This window comes from Scyliorhinus canicula, chromosome 9 (assembly GCF_902713615.1).
Source record: "Scyliorhinus canicula chromosome 9, sScyCan1.1, whole genome shotgun sequence".
NCBI lineage: Eukaryota > Metazoa > Chordata > Chondrichthyes > Carcharhiniformes > Scyliorhinidae > Scyliorhinus > Scyliorhinus canicula.
In genome coordinates, this window is record NC_052154.1 from 46,007,022 (window position 1) to 46,028,705 (window position 21,684).

Genomic DNA, 21,684 nt, shown 5'->3' on the forward strand with positions numbered 1-21,684 from the left:
CAGTTGGAGGCTTTTTCCCAGGGTGGAAATGACAATTACAAGGCGGCACAAGTTCAAGGTGAGGGGGGAACAGGAACAGATGTGTGGGGGAGGTTTTTCAGACAGAGGGTGGTGGTGGCCTGGAATGCACTGCCAAATGAGGTGGTTGAGGCAGATACGTTAGCGACCTTTAAGACTTATCTAGATAGACACATGAACAGATGGGGTGCAGAAGGATACAGGCGGTTGGTCTAGATAGGACACGTGATCGGCGCAGGCTTGGAGGGCCGAAGGGCCTGTTCCTGTGTTGCACTGTTCTTTGTTGTTTGTTCACCAAGCTGCAGCTCCTAGGTTCCAAGGGGGTCTGGTGTCCTGAATGTTCGACTTTACCAACAGCCTCTCATCTTATGTTTACACGGGACTGGGTTTGAAAGGACCCTACCTTGTTTCGGCTCGATATTGAAATAGTCCGTCGGATTTCCTATTGCAGGTCTTGTTATTTTATAGAGACTTTAAGTCAGGTTCTACAAGGTGTGATAATCTATCATTATCAATACACTCAGAGCGTGGAGGATGGTCCAGGAACTAGAAGGGAGATCTAACCTTTTTTATTTTCTTTTTTAAAATAAATTTAGAGTACCCAATTCATTTTTTCTAATTAAGGGGCAATTTAGTGTTGCCAATCCACCTAACCTACACATCTTTCTTTGGGTTGTGGGGGCGAAACCCACGCAGACAAGGGGAGAATGTGCAAACTCCACACGGACAGTGACCCAGAGCCGGGATCGAACCTGGGACCTGGGCCTCGTGAGGCATCAGGGCTAACCCACTGCACCACCGTGCTGCACGAAGGGAGATCTAACCTGACCTCCACTCTTTCTTCCATCCAGGGCTGCCCAGACCTCCCACAAGGTCTTAATGACCATAGATTCAATACTTGGAGAGGTAGAGGCATTTTTTGGCTGGAAGATATATTCAGTGGTGCTTTCTCACCTCTGGTTGAGCAGCTATACCAATAATTTGATATTCCGAGACATTCCTTTTTTTAAGTATCTGAAACTTCGAGATGCATAACAAGACAACTTTGTGTCTTGACTCTTCTATTTTCCTGGTGGAAAAAATCCTGATATCTGTGAAGCCTAAACATTTAAAGAGCAGGTTTTACAGTACCTCGTGCTCCAGATCCTGCATTAGTACATTGGGTAATTTGGAGTCTTGGGAATGAGACTTGGCAACTAATATTGATGAGGAGGCATGGGGTAGTATATGGGATTATGCCAATAACATTTTGGTATACAATAGAAGAAAGGACACTCAGTTCAAGATACTGCACCGTTTGCATATCACTCCAAGTCTGAGACACATTTATGATCCTGCTGTATCACCAAAGTGCCAAAGTGCCTGGTAGTTGAGGGTGATTATATACACTGTGTATTCACCTATGTCAAGGTTCAATCCTGTTGGCCTGGTGCAGTTAAGGTGCTGGTGAGGATATTTCACAGAGACTTAGAATTTGATCGTAAGTTCCTGATTCTGAGTCTTCTCGATGGGAGAATTGTTGACGTTAAGGCTGTATAACATGTTAACCTTCGCAGCTCATAGATTAGTGACTGTTATATTATTTGGGAGTAATATTTGTTACTCATTTGTTTCTGCCGAGTTGAACATAGATGATGAATACTCAAAGCCGTCCAGTGATAACAAATAATTTACCGAGTAACTGATCAATTTACTTGTGAGTTCTTTCCTTCAATACCTTTACTAGTGGTTGAATTAAACAAAATATATTTAGATTAACAATGAATTATATACTTTACACTCTGAGCTTGCTATACTTCTGTCCTCTAGCTACAACATATCCAAAGAGAGCCGGAAAACAGATCGTGGTTGTTTATAGACCCCTTGTTAGTGTTGCCCTCTAGTGATCATCTGACTGTACTGACTACATATTAACCCTTCATGTATTTACATATACAGAGATCACTACAGTGACACCTATCCTTAAATTCAAAATTGGCATAAAATGGTCTTGGAATGTATCCCAATGGAATTTCTGATGTCTGTGATCCATCCTAAATTGGATACATTCTGCAAAGTGTGAGACTCCTATCTCACATTCATTGGCTTCACTTTGTCTGACCTATTCCTGCAAGGTTTCCTATGAGTCATATCGCAAGTGTGTGATCTCATTATATATAAAGGTGTGCATCTTGACATATTATCCTATCATGTTTATTTGTCCTTATCATCTCCCCTCCACCTCCATTTCCTGATTGATGTGGTCTTTAAATAGAGGCACTAGTTGTTAAGAACTGTTATCCTGAATTTATCCTGTCTTTCTCTGTTCTTACATCTGCAGAAATGTTGAAATATTTGTTCTTTACTGCAGCAGTTACGTTTTGAAAAAAGTGTTACATTTTCTATAAAACAATAAAACTAATAAAAATATATATTTAAAAAAAGCTAATCTCAGTAATGGTGACCATGAATTTAGTGGATTTGATCAAAACCCATTTGGCTTACTCATGTTCTTTAGAGAAGAATATTTTCTGTCCCTACACAATATGGCCTATAAGTTACTTCAGACCCAAAGCAATTTGGTTGATTCTTAACTGCCCTCTGAAATGGCCTAGCAAGCCATTTAGCTGTGCTGCATCGCTGTGAAAAAGAATAATATTGGATTGACCACATGGCACCCACCTAGACATCGTATTGAACATGACAAAGACATACCTTGCCCAGACAACCCTGTAAAGTGCTCCTTACTAACATCTGGAGACTTGTGCCAATATTGGGAGATCTGTCACACAGACCAGCCAAATAATGGCCTTCCATAGACATACTCAATGAATCATATGTTAGAGCCAATGTCTTAGACTTTTCCATCACCATCCCCCATAAGTCATGTCCCAGTAACAGGACAAAACTTCCAAAAGTGCAGCAAGGCATTATACAGGTGGGTAGGAGTGACCTTGAGGGTCTTCAATATTTGAATCTGATCCCTCGAATTCTCACGTTATCAAGCCAAGCATGGCCAATATGAGAAGAGAGTACTAACTGGTTGACAAGTGGATTCTGATTGGTGGAGACATTGCCATGGAGAATGCAGCTAATGTAGCTTCTCGCACGTGTAAGTGAGCCACACCGTGAGTCCGACTGATAATCTTCAATTTTACTTTAGTGTAATTCTTAGCACAATCAGAATTGTTTGTTGTCCAGTCGCTGAATCACATCTGGACACTGTGTTTTGAGTTTTGCAAGCATGGGCTAATTAGTGAGTCAGCACTTTGCATGTTGTGAACAGCCAAAGATATGTCCTCATTGACATACTCCTCCGTCATTGGGATGTATTACATACCTGACATTACACTGACAATGAAATTCATATACCACATTAATCATTTGTGTGATAGGCAGAACGTCCTTTTGCCTTGATGGCAGCACAGCGGTTAGCACGGCCGATTCGCAGACCCAGGGACCTGGGTTCAATTCCAGCCTCGGGTGACTGTCTGTGTGGAGTTTGTGCTTTCTTCCCATGTCTGCGCGGGTTTCCTCCGGGTGCTCCGGTTTCCTCCCACAGTTCAAAGATGTGCAGGTTAGGTGGATTGGCCATGCTTAGTGTCCAAAAAGGTTAGGTGGGGTTACGGGGTAAGGTTGAGGTGTGGGCTTAAGTATGGTGCTCTTTCCAAGGGCCAGTGCAGACTCGATGGGCTGAATGGCCTCCTTCTGTACTGTAAATTCTATGATCTTGTCAGTGGAGAATACCACGAGTGTTGCTCCTGCATAGTAGCAGCATGAAATGAGTAATGTGGTATATGAATTTCAGTGCCTGTGTGATGCCAGTACATCCCAAAGATTAGCAGATTGCATCAAAAAACATGTACCGTATATACTCGCGTATCATGCGACTTTTGAAAACCTAAATTGTAACCTAAATTTGGGGGGGTCGCATGATACGCGAGATACAAAATTTGCGGGTGTGAAGTGCTGGCCAAGATTAGGCTGTTAGGCTGTTAAGCAGACCGTATCCATTTACGGTAAGTCAAATAGTACCCAGTAGTTAATGAAACTACTATATTTATTTTTGGACATAATGAAATATAAAACAGGAATACATATGTAGGTTAATTAACATTTAATAAAATAAAAACACTATTAAAACAAACTATTACAGGTAAACTATCAGTGTCATCATCATATAAAGCTTGGAATTCTTCTTCATTGAGGCAGTCGTCATACTGATCATCTTCCAGGTCTTCAATATTTTCATCCTCTTCTCCTGCATCTTCGAATAAAGCATCATCTTCACTTCCATCCAAAGCATTTGCTATTCCACATTTTTTAAATGCTTTAACAATCAAATCTCCATCTATCTCAGCCCATGCTTCTTTTACCCACAAACACAGTAGAGGCAAATCCGGAGCCTTCATATTCCCTCCCTTCGTAAATGATTTCTCTCCTTCCATCATCCAGTCATTCCATTTCTTTCTTATATTGTCTTTAAATGGCTTATTAATGGATACGTCAAGTGGCTGAACGACGCTAGTCAAGCCAGCTGGAACGATTGCTATATCGGTGTTCGATTCGCGAACAGCTTTCACAACAGAATCCACTCGATGTGACCTAAACATATCCCACACAAGTAAACTTTTTTGGCGTCGTAAACCACCTGCTCTTGATTCCCAAACTCTCTTCAGCCAAATCTTGCAGCCATTATCGTTCATCCATCCTTTTTCATGGACATGGACAATACCATTTGGAAGTTTTAGTTTGGGCATTAATTTCCGTTTAAAGATAACCATTGGAGGAAGTTTCGTCCCATCTGCCATACACGTTAGTACAACCTTAAAATGTGTCTTTTCATGCCCTGTAGTTTTGATAAAAATACTTTTCTCGCCGACTTTATTAACGGTTGAGTTTGATGGCATATCAAAATTCACGGGTGTCTCATCCATGTTTCCAATGCACGATAACTTATAGCTGTTAGCTTTGCGATGTTTGATTACAAATGTTTGAAAACTAGTCACTTTTTCTTCTAATTTTTTTGGGAGTTTCTGTGCAATTTTTGTTTTTCTTCTTAACACAAAGTCGTCTTTTCATGAACTGCGTACACCATCCGGGACTTGCAGTAAACACACGAATGCCCATTTTTCTTGCTTCTCGTAAAGCATAAAGTCTTATTTTAGATCGTGTTATAATATAACCATTTTCTAGATTTTCAGACACCCACTTTGATACTTTATCTTCTAACTGCGGCCAATGACATTTCGACCCGCGATTTGCGCATTTATAGGAAGGAGTTTCCTTCAATTTTTCTTTTTGTTTTCTCCAGTTTCGGACACAGCTTTCTCCGACACCAAACAGCTTTGCGGCTTTAACGTTGTTGCTTTGTTCCGCTTCGGCAACAACTTGCAGCTTCAATTTGGCAGTATATTTCTTCGCAGATCTTTTCTCCATAGTGGCTAAGGGTAGAATGTATTCGATCGTTGTTATGTGTTACGGTACTTGTTACGTGTTAGGTAACTGTTTATTATCGTGATTAGAAACAGCAAAACAGCTGTTTCTCATTCGGTTGTTTACGGCGGAAAGCCTAAACTAGTGTCATCTGGTATCTCAAAAAAGTGACTCGCATGATACATAAGATATATGATAAAATCATGTTTTGGGGACGGAAATTTAGGGGTCGCATGATACGCGAGATCGCAGGATACGCGAGTATATACGGTACCTTCACCATTTGCAACAGGCAAAATACTGCCTATACCTAATCAGCCCATGCATGCAAAACTCAAAACATCCTGTACAACTGTAGATTATTGGACAACACTTGCTTAACAATTCTGATTGTGCTAAAAATTACACTCAAAACTATTTTAAGGTTATCAGTCAGGCTTGCAGCGTGACTCACTTATGCATGCTTGAAGCCACATATATTCATAGACATAGCCCTGTCTTTGCAGACAAAAAAAACATGTTCATAAATGGAACCTTTTTCAACTAACTAAAAGCGTGAGGAGACAGCCATTTCCTGGTTCATTCCTCTTTTCAATGTTTTGACCAGAGTCAACGTGCCTGGTTTGAATTTGAACAAAACCTTGGCAGTTAACTGATCGTTTCTGTACTCTGCATGGCAATGCCTCTACCAATCAGAGACCCCTTGCCAACCAATCAGCACTCTCTTACCATGCAGTGTAAATTATTGTATCCTTGACTGTTGGTAACCTTACAATCTGACTTGATAAGTGCAAGACAAAAAGCTAAGACAGTGGGGTGAATTCTCCGCCTTCCCAGCCGTGGGTTTCTTGGTGGCACGCCATCGCTGGCAGTGGGATTCTCTGTTCCAGTGACTGACCAATGGGATTTCCCAGTATAGCCACCCAACGTCTCCGGAAAACCCGTGGGTGGGGGTGTGCTGCCGGTGAAATGGAGAATCCTGCTGGTGGAGAATTCACCCCAGCATGTCTCTTTTACCAACAATGGTTGTAGTCATTGAAGAACAATCACCTCAGCACCAGGACATTGCTGCAGGGGTTCCTCAGGGTAATATCCAATGTCCAATCATCTTAGTTGCTTTGTCAAATGCCTTCAGTTCATTGTAAGGTCAGAACCAGGGACACTTGCTTTCGTAGCCATGGAGGAATCCAGAAAGGTGAGTCAAAAAGATGGCTTATTTTCAAAATAAACTTATTTCCAAGTAACAGTACTTGGGGCAACAGGGTAGCATGGTGGTTAGCATAAATGCTTCACAGCTCCAGGGTCCCAGGTTCGATTCCCGGCTGGGTCACTGTCTGTGTGGAGTCTGCACGTCCTCCCCCTGTGTGCGTGGGTTTCCTCCGGGTGCTCCGGTTTCCTCCCACAGTCCAAAGATGTGCGGGTTAGGTGGATTGGCCATGCTAAATTGCCCGTAGTGTCCTAAAAAGTAATGTTAAGGGGGGGTTGTTGGGTTACGGGTATAGTGTGGATACGTGGGTTTGAGTAGGGTGATCATGGCTTGGCACAACATTGAGGGCCGAAGGGCCTATTCTGTGCTGTACTGTTCTATGTTCTATGTTCTAGTATCAGCCCTAGTCAGGACTACCCTGCAGCTCAGGGCCTACCTGTGCCGGCTCTTATGGTACTGAATTAACTAGCACACTGATATGCCCCCGACCCTCATATGGTACTCCGCGAGGCTCATGGGGAGATTAATCAAGTCATTCCCGTGGGTCCGGTGGGGGTTATAACATTCCTCCCCCCTGAAGACCGGAAGCCTGGGTCTCCATCTCCCAGTCGGAAACCACCACCTCTTGCATTTAGGTGACGGGGCCCTCAGGGAGCAATGTCCCCAGGCCTCCATGTGCCAGGGTGATGTGGCTGGAACTTCTGATGGTGCGTGGCCTAACACTGGCCCCTTCTCCTGAGGTGGTCAAGGTGCTTCCGCACCATCTGTTCGTGCATCTTCACATTGCACGAAACTGGTTTGTTTTGTTGTACTACCGTCACCGAAATCCAACAGGAACAATCCCCGAAGTTTCGGGCGAACACTGTGTCCGCTTGCTTGAAAGTCACGGTCCGCTTCCACCTGTCTTGGCTTCGCCTGTGTAGCACCTGACCATGTTGTACTGTCTGGCCAATATTGGGGAGCACGAGGCTGAGGAGGGTCCTGAGCTTTTGGCCAAACAGCAGTTCCACTGGTGCTACGTTGGTTGCGGCATGCAGAGTGATCTGGTAGCTAAACAACCACCATGCTAATCACGTCTCCACGGAACCCATGGTCTGTTCCTTCATCCCTCTCTTGGAGGTCTGCACCACTCGTTCGGTCATCATGCTCGAAGAAGGTGTAGTCATAAAGCGTTCAAACTCCTCACTGGTGAATGGGGTGCCGTTGTCTGGGATGCTGTGGGTGCAGAAAGAGAGCCATAGCTTCTCAACCATGGCCTTTGACGTGGTGGATGACTTCCAATGGACTTCCAGCAACTTGGAATAGGCGTCTGGGAAAGGTCCAGGAAAATTGGCATGCAGGCACACCCAAGGCTGGCCTGGCAATTTCCATGGATGTAGCAGGGCGGCTGGTGGAAGCTTCTGCTGCTCCTGGCACATTTTACATTGCTGGGCCAGACACTCAATGGTACCATCCAGGCCTGACCATAGCTTCTGGCTAGCATTTTCATTTTCGACACCGCTGGGTGTCTGTTGAGCAGATCCTGGAGTATCGCCTTTCTGTCCAGGCTTGGGATCACGACTCGAGAACCCCACAGGAGGATGCCATCATCCACACTGAGCTCCTGCATCTTGGCATCAAAGTCCTGTAGGTCTTCGGGCAGATTCATTTACTGGCCCCAATGTAAGACTATGTGGTGTACTTTCATTAATTCGGAGTCCTTTTGTGTCCAATTATGTACCTGGATGACAGTGACCGGCTACGTGTCCATAAAGTTAAACATCAAAACAACTTAATTGGCCCTCGTTGGGGATGGAAAGCATATTGGCAGTGGTAGCATGCTCAGCATGTCTGTATTTGCCATCAGCAAACCTGGGCAATGCTCAACGGCGTACTTGTACACTGCTAGCAACAGGGGCTAGCAGTGTATCTGGGGAGACGCTGTTGGCAGGATTGCCTTGTCCTCTTTAAAAAGCCCTAGGAATGGCTTATTATCCGTCACAATGGTGAATCAACGCCAATACAGGTATTGATGAAATTGCTTCAATGCAACTACAACGGCCAAACCTTCTTTTTCGATGTGGGCATAATTTCGCTCCACAGTGGCCAAAGTCCTTGATGCGTATGCTATCGGCCTTTCCCAACTTTCAGCCATGCAGTGGGACAGCACTGCTTCGATTCTGTAAGACGAGGCATCGCACATCATCAAAAGGTGCTTAGAGGGGTCATAATGTGTCAATAACCCCGATGACGTTAGCTGTTCCTTCACCCTGGCAAAGGCCTCCTCCTGAGGCACCCTCCACATCCATTCTTGGTGCTTCTTCAGAAATGCATGGAGCGGGGTGAGGATTGTCGGTAGGTCAGGAATAAATTTCCCATAGTCATTTACGAGATTTAAAATTGACCGTAACTCTGTTGCGTTTTCCTCACCTCACCTTCTCCTCAACTGGGTGTAGTCCGTCCCGATCCACATGGTAGCCAAAGTAGGTGACTTCCCTCTCGTAGAAAATGCATGTTCCCCTTGTGGCGGATCCCCGTCCGGAAAACTGGTGGAGGGCTTCCTCCAGTTTGCTCAGATGCTCCCTTTCCGTGGCTCCCGGGATTAGGATGTCGTCCATGTAGACCACCACATATGGTAGTCCTCTCAGGATGTTCTCCACATACTCCAAACAGCAAAACGTATACTCAAATGGCCCCTGTGGGTATTAATGGTTATGTGATGGCTGGAATCTGCATCCAACTCCAGCTGGAGATTGGCATGGCTCATGTCAAGCTTGGAAAAGGAATGACAGCCAGCTAGCTTTGCGTATGCGTCTATCCATGGCATTGGGTACCTGTCCAGAGGAGAAGCCTTGTTCACAGTCAGTCAGAAGAATCACCAGCTGGCGATTATCTTCAACGATTGTATCTCCTAAAAAAAATATTGCTTATGTTCTGCATAATGAGTCCCATCCTCTACACCCACATCGAATGCTTCGAGTTGGCCAAAGAGCGGCATTTTCAAAATGGTGCAAATCTTATTCCGTGAAGAAAGCTGGTCATACTCCAAGTGGTTATCAGTGCCAACTGCAGTTCCGTTTTATCGTCACCAATTTCATGGAGGATTCCGGAAAGGAGAGTCAAATAATTTATTTCCAAAAGTAACATATTTACAGGTAACACTCCCAGTCTGGACTATTGTGCAGCATGACACCTACCTGGGCCAGCTTTTATGGTACTATTATAATTAGCTCGCTGATAGGCCTCCACCCCTCATAGGGAGAGCTTGTACTCCAAGGGGAGATTAATTGGGTTGTCCCCGTGGGTCTCGTGGGATCATAATACTTGCTAATGATTGCACAGTATTCCGATAAAATTGCAACTCCTCAAATAATGAGGTAGTGTCAGCCCACATTCAGGAAGACCTGGGCAGTATTCAGGCTTGAGCTGACAAGTGGCCAGTAACACAAGTGGCAGACAATAACCATCTCCAACAAGAGAGAATCAAACCATCTCCCATTCCTTTTAACAGTATTACACTCACTGAATCCTCCACCATCCTGGAAAATTAATATTGACCAGAAATTTAATTGGATCAGCTACATAAATACAGTAGCTACCAGAGCAGGTAAGAGGCTGGGTATTCTGTGATACCTAAATCATCTCTAAAACATATCTAAAGTCTTTCCACCATCTACAAGGCAGAATATAAGAGTATCATAGAATACATGTCACTTGCCGTGATGAGTGCTGCTCGAACAACACTCAAGAAGTTCAACACCATGCAGTACAAAGCAACCTGTTTGATTGGCATCCCATCTACCACCTTCAACATTCACTCACTCCACCATCGGCTCAACATGTCTGCAGTGTATACCAACTAAAAGACCAAGGTTTCTTTGATAGCACCTCTCAAACCCAGGAACTCAACTGCCTAGAAAGCCAAGGACAGCATGTGAATAAAGACACCTTCACATCCAAGTTTCATAAAAGTCCACACACCATTCTTCATTGTTGCCCTGGGCCAAAATCCTGGAACTCCCTCCCTCACAGCACTCGAAGAGCATCTTCACCACACAGACCATGGCTGTTCAAAATGGTGACTCACCACACCTTGCTTAAGGGTGATAAATGCTAGCCTTGCCAGTGACTCCCACACGTCATGAATTAGCAACAAAGAAAAGTTAGACAAGGTGACACAGATTCTGATTAACGAAAGATAAATAATGAAAAATGCCATCTTTATATAAAAGAGTGATCGCTATTTGGATTGTATTCCAGAAATTTAGTGGAGACAAAAATACAGGATTCCTTTAGGAAACAATTGGGGGAATTTTAGGATCTTTTAGAGCAGCTGAAAAGAGTCGGGCCAAATGGGAATGGTTATCTGTATTCACTTTGTGATAAGCAAGGTCAGAAGTGTTCTATTTTCAAATCAGATTAAAAACAGGTTAATAATACGAGATCTTAACTGCTTAAAAAAACATGAAGTAAAAATGTAGAAGCTTCTTTCTTTTTAAGGCAGCAAAAGTAATCAAAATAAACCATTTTCTTTTTTGTAACAGGTTCAAACTTTGTGTTCTTAATTCACCTGTTCAATTCCATGGTATTTGTTGAGAGGCATTTTCTATTTTAACCAGGATTCATCCATAATATAACAGTGGAAGAAAAACATAAGCTAAGGATGAAACAGAGATTGATGGGTTGTTGCAATTTATACATTACCTTTCGGGAAGGTTTTTGGAGTTTCCATCAAGTTTTGACTGAGTTTCAGGCGCACTGACCTTGGGGGCTCCAGTTGTGACAGTCAGTTTTATCTTGTCAGTCTCTTTCTCGTGACTTCTTTCAACTCCTTGTGTATTATCTGCCTCATTGTCTGTGCTAGTTTTAGTCATTTCTTTCAGATTGTCTTCTGATGAGTTCTGACTCTGTGTGTTTTCTGTATTTTCCTGTGGAGCTTCTTTCACCCTTCTTGTTACAGCAGAGATCTCTTTTTTGCTGGCACCACCACATTTATTTGTCAGCACTGAAACTCCCCGGGGGTCTTCGTGCTTGTCAGCTGTCCCTGGGGACTGATTCAGCGAAGTACCTCCTTCAGAGTGAAATGTTGCCTGTGGTTCAATTTGAATGACGCTGTCTGACTTTGTGTGCTCATCTTTATGTTTCTGGACATTTCCACAGGTCTGTGTGTCTTTGCAATCATTGTCATCTAAGGAATAATGTTCAACAAAGAAAAATATAAATTCAATGTATCAACAAACATTGATGTTGCAAAATCCCTTTTCAAACTCAATTATATTGTCACTGTTAAGGATTGCTATGCTGGATTTATTATCCTGAGTGAAAACCTATATATAGCACACTATTTATCATCATGAACAGAACAGGAATGAATAATAAGTGGAGGACGGAAGCAAAATAGTATATAAATAAGCAACTGAGAAAAAAATGGTAGTGCAGTGCAACACATGAGTGTTCTCACAAGTTGCGTCCTGTTTTAGGTTGAACCAGCCAAGCCATTCTTAACTATTACTTAAGTATGTAACATGGAATCAAGGACACAATAATTTATAGTGGTTCGAAATGTTCTTGCTTAAAAGGAAACGATGGTACAATAATGCAAGTGAAGAATCTTCCACTACTCTTGTAGGTGATGGAAAGGCTTTGGAGAGTCAGGATTTGAGCTACTCTCTGCAGACTATCCAGCCTCTGTCATGCTGTTGTGGCCACAGCACTGGGGTAGCTGGTCTTGTTGAGCTTTTGTGCAATCATGATCCGCAGGACGGAGATAATGGGATACTGCGCAATGGTAATATTACAATCCTGGACAAGACCCTAACAGTGGCGAGGATACTGGACAGAAACCTCAATAATTTATTTTGCTTTTGTAAGACTGTGAGGAAAGGATACTTTGCTCCAGGAATGATTACACAAATAAATAGGGATATGGTATATTAAAACAAACTTTATTACTAACAGTGTTAAAATACCTTTACCATCACACCAGAAAATAGCTTGCGATTACCCCATAAACAATACTAATGAATACAGTGAATACAGTAACCCTCAACTGCTACCACTAATCCCACTCACACAACAACAAAAAACATCTCAGCTCTCAATCCACTGTTAAAATACAGTTAGCACTCAGGAGTACCTGCTTTACAGAGATGTATGGATAATCTACTTTGAGACAATGAGATACTTCAACACTGCTTTGAAGAACAGACCTGAATCCTGTCAGAACCATGCATAAAATCTGTCTGTATTTCTTCAGAAGCTGCTCCAACTTGTTTTCACTCACCTTCTAAATAAACTCTTCTGAACTGCTGGGAAAGAAACTGCTAATCTAGCTTCAGGCACATCTTTTAACTGAACTGAGATGCTTGACTTTTGCTCACATCTCCAGCTAATACTCAGCTAAAACTGCTTTTCTGTAAAATGCCGGATACTTTGGTTTCTCCCAGTAATTACATCATCAGAGGAGCTGCCTGGGCAAAGTTAATTGATTTATTAGACTTTTTGAAACACCGCCGAGTATGCTTGCAGCATGGTAGCATAAGTGAATAGCACTGTGGCTTCACAGCGCCAGGGTCCCAGGTTCGATTCCCCGCAGGGTCACTGTCTGTGCGGAGTCTGCACGTTCTCCCCGTGTGTGCGTGGGTTTCCTCCGAGTGCTCCGGTTTCCTCCCACAGTCCAAAGACGTGCAGGTTAGGTAGATTGGCCATGCTAAAATTGCCCTTAGTGTCCAAAAAAGGTTAGGAGGGGTTATTGGGTTACGGGGATAGGGTGGAAGTTAGGGTTTAAGTGGGTCGGTGCAGACTCGATGGGCCGAATGGCCTCCTTCTGCACTGTATGTTCTATGTCTACGTCTATCTTACCAAGCTGAAATCTACATAAATTCACAGGGAAACCCCTTAATCCAAACAACATTCCATTAGCCCAAACTTTTTACGTTGCTTTAATTGCACCCCTGGGTCCCAAAGTCTTGCAACCCAGGATTCTTTAAAAACACTACTAACCAAGACTTTTAACCCTTACTGCACTAAATACCTATGATATGATATATCTGAAATTTCCTACATTCACCACAGTAACGCCATTGAATATTAAAGTAATGTGGCTGCTGAAGATAGCCAAGTCTTTGCTTGCCATTTTAATATGAAAACATAAACCTGTGTTGAATTTTCAAGTATTTTCTGGAGGTGTGCAATGTTTTATACAAATGTAAGATTTTTCTTAATAATTCTCTTTAAGACTTTTCAATAGCAGCAGTGGCTTTATTGGATGTAGTCACGTTGTTGCATTAATTGTGAAAATGCAAATATGCTTTGCACAAAACCTGTTGGTAACAGTGTATACAAGTACAAAATAAGTGCAGCCGTAATACAGGTCTGGTCCGAGGAATGATACTAGTTAGTAAGTTGTCATAACCCCCAAGAGGTCCATGGGGAAACCATTATCGATCTCCTGTAGGACTTGTGGAGAATGAGCTTCCCAGGTAGTGGGCGGAGGCCCACCCAGCTGGGGCTCATTGGAACCGAGCATAAAAGCCGGCCCAAGCAGGGACCGGCATGTTGGTTATCTCAATGGGGACTGTGAATTTAGATCATTACTGCCGTGGGCAGACCTAATGTTTAAAGTAAAATAAATAATTCCTATCACTGGGTTCCTTGGTCATCAAATTTATGGGTTTATGTTAATGAACAAATCAATTCAGAGTAAGGTTGCTACACACACTGTGACAGACATGGGCCTGGACTCTCTGGCCATTCGGCTCCCCTGTTCCCACCAGCAGCGCAACACCGCCCGTGGGTTTCCCAGAAGCGTAGGGTGGCTTCAATGAGCAATCCCATTGACAAGTGGTGGAGTAGAGAATCCCGCTGCCAACAAACAGCATGCCACTGAGAAACACATGGCTGGGGGACCGGAGAATCGGCATATGTAATGACATGGGTCTGGTTATATACAATGATTCAGCTCTCACACATATAGTAACTCTGATTTAATACAAAACCATATCGGCACATATAGAGGGGTGTAACTCTGCAAACGCATTGTCAAGTCACACCCATTCTCATACCCGTATTGCCTCTGCTCAGAAATGTTGTACTTTTTCTGTACCTGCAAATACTTCTCTGTTTATTTGTACTTGGACTCCTCTGTTGCTAAATCCATGCTTTGGCTTGGCACCTTTCTCTTCAGCTTTATTGTTTGCCTGTTGACAAAAAAAGTTTCATAAGATTGTAAACAATCATAAAAAGTAAGAACACACGGACATCTAAGCAATGCAAAGGAGTCACTAATTTTGGAATAATTCATGAAGTACTACCCTGTGAACATCAAATTATCGGTGTTTATTGTTTGTTGTAGGAATTTGCCAGCTTTTGTCATTATAGACTTGCATATCTACGATAAGAAGACAAAGATCTTTCCAGATCTTTCAAATGCTGTATATACTATTCACTCTCTAATGTTGAACTATTAGATAAGTACGGGATTGTTGGAAGGAGGTTTTTAGGGTAACCTCTAAAGTGGTGCACGTGAAACTGGACCTGGACCCTCAGGAGGCCATATTTGGGATGTCGGACCAGCCTGGGTTGGAAACAGGTGCGGAGACAGATGTTGTAGCCTTCGCCTCGTTGATTGCCCGAAGGCGGATCCTGTTAGGGTGGAGATCAACCTCTCCACCCTGTGCCCTGGCATGGCGGGGGGGGACCTGCTAGAATTCTTGACTCTTGAGAAGGTCAAATTTGAACTGAGGTGAACGATGGAGGGGTTCTACAATTCATGTGCATTATTCATTATGAACTTTCAAGAATTGGATTACACAAACATTAGTGGGGGGGGGGGGGTGTTGGGAGAGTTGGGGGGGGGGACTGTTAATGGTAACTATGGGTGATTCCTGATTCATAGAATTTACAGTGCAGAAGGAGGCTATTCGGCCCATCGAGTCTGCACCAGCTCCTGGAAAGAGCACCCGACCCAAGGTCAACACCTCCACCCTATCCCCATAACCCAGTAACCCCACCCAACACTAAGGGCAATTTTGGACACTAAGGGCAATTTATCATGGCCAATCCACCTAACCTGCACATCTTTGGACTGTGGGAGGAAACCGGAGCACCCGGAGGAAATCCACGCACACACGGGGAGGATGTGCAGACTCCGCACAGACAGTGACCCAAGCCGGAATCGAACCTGGGACCCTGGAGCTGTGAAGCAATTGTGCTATCCACAATGCTACCGTGCTGCCCTTGGTAATTCCTTTTTGTTGTTTGTTTATGTTAACATGTGGGCTAATGTTTAGGGGTTTGGTGGGAGGATAGGGTCATTGTTATTGATATGGGGATTGGCATTGCATTCATTACTAATTATTGTTTATTGTTGGGTGTAAATTTGGGAGAAAATGTGAAAAAGGAGAATAAAAATATATTTTTTTAAAAGGTACATACGGGATTATGTGTGGTAACAAATGCTGTCCAATCTGCAGCCCTGAGACCATATGTGTCTAAGTTCTGGTAATCTAGCTCTTGAAGATTAGTTCTATTATTTATCACTCGCAGCTCTGTCTCATTTTAATTTTGTAGACTTGAAACTCTGGAAAGGGTTGTTTGATTGATAGGTAAATTCTAAAGAAGAACACCAAGATTGGACATTGTCAGCGAGCTGAAATGTGTACAACTTAACGGGAACATTAAGGTTACAATAAAGCTGCATGACATGTGGTCCACTAAGATAATACGTTGATTGAACTTTCTTATGAACGTAGTACAATAGTTTCAGTAACATGCCTCTCTTTTCAGCAATATTCAGCTTTTGAATACTCATCCATAGTGTATTTATTAATATGAGGCATTTGCAGATTGAATTTGGATAGCAAATTTGCAGCAATAACAAGCTTGCCACTACTTACTAAGAGTCCGAGAAATTTGGAGAACACCATTGTGTTCCTGGTTTGCTTGCCTGACAAAAGCAACTGGCATTATATAGAAGCTCAGCCCTCTGTAATTCTGATGAAGAGCCAAATGGACTCGATTTGTTAACTCTGTTTCTCTCTCCCTACAGATGCTGCCAGACCTGCAGAGATTTTCCAGCGTTCACTGATCAGGGCCGGGATTCTCCCCTACCCGGCGGGGGGTCGGAGAATCCCGCCCCTAGTCTCTGTAATTTTCTTTTCCAGGAATGATCAGGCCACAAATGACATTCAATCTTTTATTCTGCTATTTGAAAATGTAAACCCAGTATATGGGAACATACACAACCTCTTTCATTGATGTAATCCACAGCCAATCCAGTGTTGAATCTGCTTGAATACACCTGGACAAACTGTTATATTTCACTGTGAACTGGCTTCAAAGGCAGTTCCCAATCTATTATACTTCAACAATGAATGGCTTTCTTCTTTGTAAAATGCTTTTGCCATTTGTAAGTCATTATGAATTACAGTGTTATTTTAGATGCTAGTGCATTCCTAAATTAGGTAAACTACGGATTATTGCCTGTTTTATATCCCCAGGCACCTATGGCAGATTGTAAAAAAACCCTCTATGGACTCACTGATCTGATATTAGAGCCTGGCATGAATGCAGCATTTCATGGTATCATTGGCAATTGACTGTCCAGCCTGACTCCTTGATGGATCCTGGAGGGTTAGACATGTCACTGGAGGTTGGATTAAGTCCCACTCAGCTGCAGGTTACCCTTTGAATCAAACCTCTAAGAGATAAGATGGGCCTTGTTGAACATCTTACCAGTGTTCCATGCATAAAGTTAGCTGATAGATCTTGGGCACACGTAAGGGCCTTTCTAGCCTACACTCACAGGACAGCTGAGGTTGTCAGAACAATTTATTTGGATCATTTTTGACTGGTTACCAAAGAAAGGATTTGGAACAGATGGTTACTTACACATTTTTTAAAGCAAAATGTACTCTTTTTGTTTTTTTACATGCACTATCCAGAATGTTATTTATTTCCCAAAGACTAAACATTTTATTAACTTGCTTTGGTAACTGATAAGCGCCTCACATCCATTTTATTGGGAGATCTTTGGACCTAGCTGCTTGGCAATGGTTGTTTTGCAGGACAACGCTCCTGGCAGTCAAACAGGATAAAGATGTAGGCAGGGTCAGTCAGGCTTTTACAACAGGGAGCTGTGAGGGCAAGTGCTGGGTCATGTGCAGACGTTTAGCATGCAGAGGGGCAGTTAGTAGTAAGGGAAGATAGTCCACAAGTGTGAGGAAACATTTTGTACTATGTGAAAACAACTACTAATTGAATTAAGTGACTCTGATCCCGAGATGTTACTTTATGTGTCCACTTGCTATTTGTATCTGGCTTTGTCTTACCATGTATTTGTTTAATTCATTTTCAAGGGTAATGTGTAAAACAGACAAATATCCAGTTGAAATCACATGCAAGCACTATTATAACATTCCTGGATTCCAATAATGTGTAGCCTGGGGAGTTCTGGCATATCCTAAACCTAAGTTTCTGAAACCACAACGGGAGCAAAGGGCACGGTTATACCTGAGAAATGACAACTTTAAACTTGTAACAGTGGGGTTCTCAGTAATTTGATGTGGATGACTGATTTCTGCAACTAACTAGCCAAAAAAAAATCTTTACCTCCACACATCTATTGACCTGTACATGTAGCTACACAAAGAAAAGCAATTTAGTTAGTGAACAACAATTTCTATTTGTTGAGGTTTAGTTACCACCACAGGGCACAGTGTTTACCAATGTCGCGAGAACTACAACAGCATTTTAGCAGCTACAGTTTCACTCTGGAAGTGTAGGACCATATTCTCTATTATATATAATGCCAGCACACTGGGGGATCTTCATTGGGTTTGCTGCCCTTCCCTCATCCAAGCTGACAGTCAGCTCCCAGCGCAATGTACATTAAATGCCAGGAGAACAGGTGTTCATGGTTCTATTGGCAGTAAATCTACATTTGAAGATTTTGAAAGTGGCATCCTCATTTCTTTCTGGCTGCTGAGTTACTAATTATGCGTTTTCTGCTGTGGTATTGTGCTGAGATGGGAACAGAAGACTCCTAATATTGGGAGGACAGCCTGGTGTTTTCACGGCAGAATCATCGAATCCCTACAGTGCAGAAGGAGGCCATTCAACCAATCGCATCCGCACCAACCCTCTGAAAGAGCACCCTGCCTAGGCCCACTCCCCCACCCTAACCCCATAACTCCACCTAGCGTTTGGGCACTAAGGGGAAATTTAGCATGGCCAATCCATCTAATCTGCAATTCTTTGGACTATAGGAGGACACTAGAACACCCAGGGGAAACCCACGCAAACTCCACACAGTCACCCAAGTTTGGATTCGAACACAGATCCCTGGTGCTGCGAGGCAGCTGTGCTAACCACTGTGTCACCGTGCCACCAGTGGGACCCACCAGTGGTCAAATAAATATCCATTTCAAGGAAACAAGCAGTAACACAATGTCAAGAAACCAAAAACAACAAAAAAAGAAAGGAGCAATGTAATTGGACATTTTTATTATACATCCAATGGCTGTGTACATGCTGGAGTATGCTTTGTCCTGCTGTTAAAGGCTCACAACTTTGCCAACAATGTCCCCCTGCCCCGTCTTTGCCAACAACGCTCCCCCCCCCCCTTTGACTCCAAGGACACAGAGTCATCTTGCCCCAAAGTTTCCTGTGCTGCAGATAACACCAATGGAAAAAAACAAGGTTGGTGTAAAATAAAAGATCCAGGTTTCCATTAAATTCCCATCCTCTTGACTGCACATGGCACATGCCAAAAGCACACACAAATAGAAGAGGAATTACAACCCCTTTTCCGATGCACAAAACATATCACCAGCTATGAATGGCTTGTTATTTTGAGGTTACATTGTATTTGAAGTATTCAACTGCAATACAACACCAAAGGAAAGGTTTCCCAAAAAGCTGTTACAGAACTCAGAAATATTTTAAATGAACAATAAAATGAACTAAGAAAATAGTCACATTTATTGCAATACCATCGCCAAGCAGTTGTATCATTCAAGGGTATAACTAGAATACACAAACCTACAGTAGACCCTCAACAACATATCTAACACGGAAACAGACAAAAATGATCTTGGCCTGACAAAATAAAGTTCTTCCTTTCGAAAGTCTATTTCCAGTAGGGTTGTTTTAAATGCTTGAATTTTGAGGGCAGACTACATCCCAAAGCTCCACTTCTGTGATCAACAATAGACTGCAGAATTAAGCAAGGATCCATAGAAGACATAAACTGGACATTCATGAAATGAATTTTATTGCAAAAACCTTTCATACTACAGTGTGGGTAACAGCATTTCAGTTCATGCAAGAAACGTCCTTCAGCTATTGCATGTGTGTTGGAGAAATAAAACATTAATACAAGTTGACTGTAGACATTATGAGGGTAATTTTCATTTTATACAATTGTCTAAAACCGGTCCCATTTTACACAACTAAACAAAGTCAAATTGATTCTGTCGTGCCTTTACATGTAAGGTATATACTTTAGTTTGTTTCAAAATCAACAAGTAGTGGATCAATAGGTATTTGTTAACATAGACTTTCATTACAAGCAGCACAAGTTAGATCATTATTAAAAGTACAATTCTATTGTAACTCTAGCTTGTTTTAAAATATTGGTTTAGTTGGTAAGACTGACCTCTGAAGAGTCTATTAGATTTCCCTTTTTCCAAGGCACAATTCCTTTAAGAATGAACTGTACTATGTGGGAATTTTTGAAGGTTTCGCCCACAAAGTGTATGGTTTTATCGACAGCCGACATCTTTCTTTCTATGCCATCTAATTTTTCTTTTTGTCCTGCCGTATCTTGATGTACAGATGTCACCAACTTGAACAGTTCCATGAATAAAGGCTTTATCTCAGCGTGACTGAGGCAGTCAGTATTTTGTGAGCATTTAACATCACTTTTCACTTGATCCGCCACTCCATCAGTGTCTTGTACCGTTTTCAGTATTTCAATATTTCTTTCTAAGCCTCCCATACCTTGAGACATGTCATCCAATTTCTTCAGAACTTGTCCTTGAAAGTTGACGATCCGATCAACTTTTTCATTCAGAAGGTTGAGTTTACTGTCCATTGTACTTAGATTATTGGCAATGCTGCTTTGATTTGCACCAGATGGCTTCTTCACTTGGCCAACAGGCCCACTTTTATTCTGAGATTCAAGATTAGTTCCTTCGTACATTCTGGCCAAACAAGAGGCCAGGGAAACTGGCTTGCTCATTGTTTTAAAAAATCGAATATGAAATAATACAGCTGATCAAAATCAATTGGCTCAGAGCTTATGAATATCACCTCCTCCCTCGTGAACGTTTTTCTCATATAAAAAAGTTCATTCCGTTCATCCAGATATATTTAGTGGAACAATCTCTTTGCGTGACTATAATATCAGAAACGATAGTATCTGATTCAATTCTGTCATCCTATCTGAGCTTCACACTTTCCTGTCACTGTTGCCTCTCACAGATTTTTAAGTAACCCATCCTGTTGGATGTAATCTGAATTCTTCTTTGCCCCTTGACGTCACTGAAATGTTTCTGGGTGATTAGCATATTGTTCTTCAGAATCTAATGATAAACATGCCACTTATGAAAGTGACAAAGCGGGCCCTTGTACTAATTAAGGTTATCAATTTATACACGTATAAAATAATATATTTTAAAATATTTTTTCAATCACAACTGTAGGCTTAGGACTTGGGAGTACAAGAGATTAGTTGACTCATATATGCAGTTATTTGCAACTGGTAGAGATTGTGTGTTCTCAAATGGTAATGCATCGAGTGGGCTGTTACCAGCTGTCAGATAAGACAAAAATAGACTGTGATGACAATGGCATCAGTTGTCGTGCACAAGCCTTTCCCAGTTCAAACTCTGTTGTAGGATAAAGTTATATTAAACAATATTCCAAACATTGCCATTAAGGTCCTCATGGTCACACAGATACAAATCTCATATTTGAATATAACCTTGGACTCAATACATTTTAGTTTCAAAGCTTTTTTTAAATCACGAACGATTGCATTTTTCTGGAAAAAAAACATTTAA

At 42.3% G+C, this 21,684-nt stretch overlaps 1 protein-coding gene across 2 annotated transcripts in view; it reads right to left on the reverse strand.

The window, feature by feature from the left end:
- The window catches only part of mylk3 (myosin light chain kinase 3), a 53,182-nt gene extending 31,948 nt beyond the window's left edge, over positions 1-21,234 (reverse strand). For both annotated transcript variants that reach the window (XM_038806639.1, XM_038806638.1), the window contains exons 1-3: positions 20,277-21,234; positions 14,724-14,817; positions 11,324-11,807 (exon numbers count right to left, since the gene is read on the reverse strand). In XM_038806639.1, coding sequence (XP_038662567.1) covers positions 11,324-11,807; positions 14,724-14,817; positions 20,277-20,861 — 1,163 coding nt within the window. In that variant the 5' untranslated portion in view covers positions 20,862-21,234. The remainder of the gene's footprint in view (positions 1-11,323; positions 11,808-14,723; positions 14,818-20,276) is intronic.
- Between the last annotated feature and the right edge of the window lie 450 nt (positions 21,235-21,684).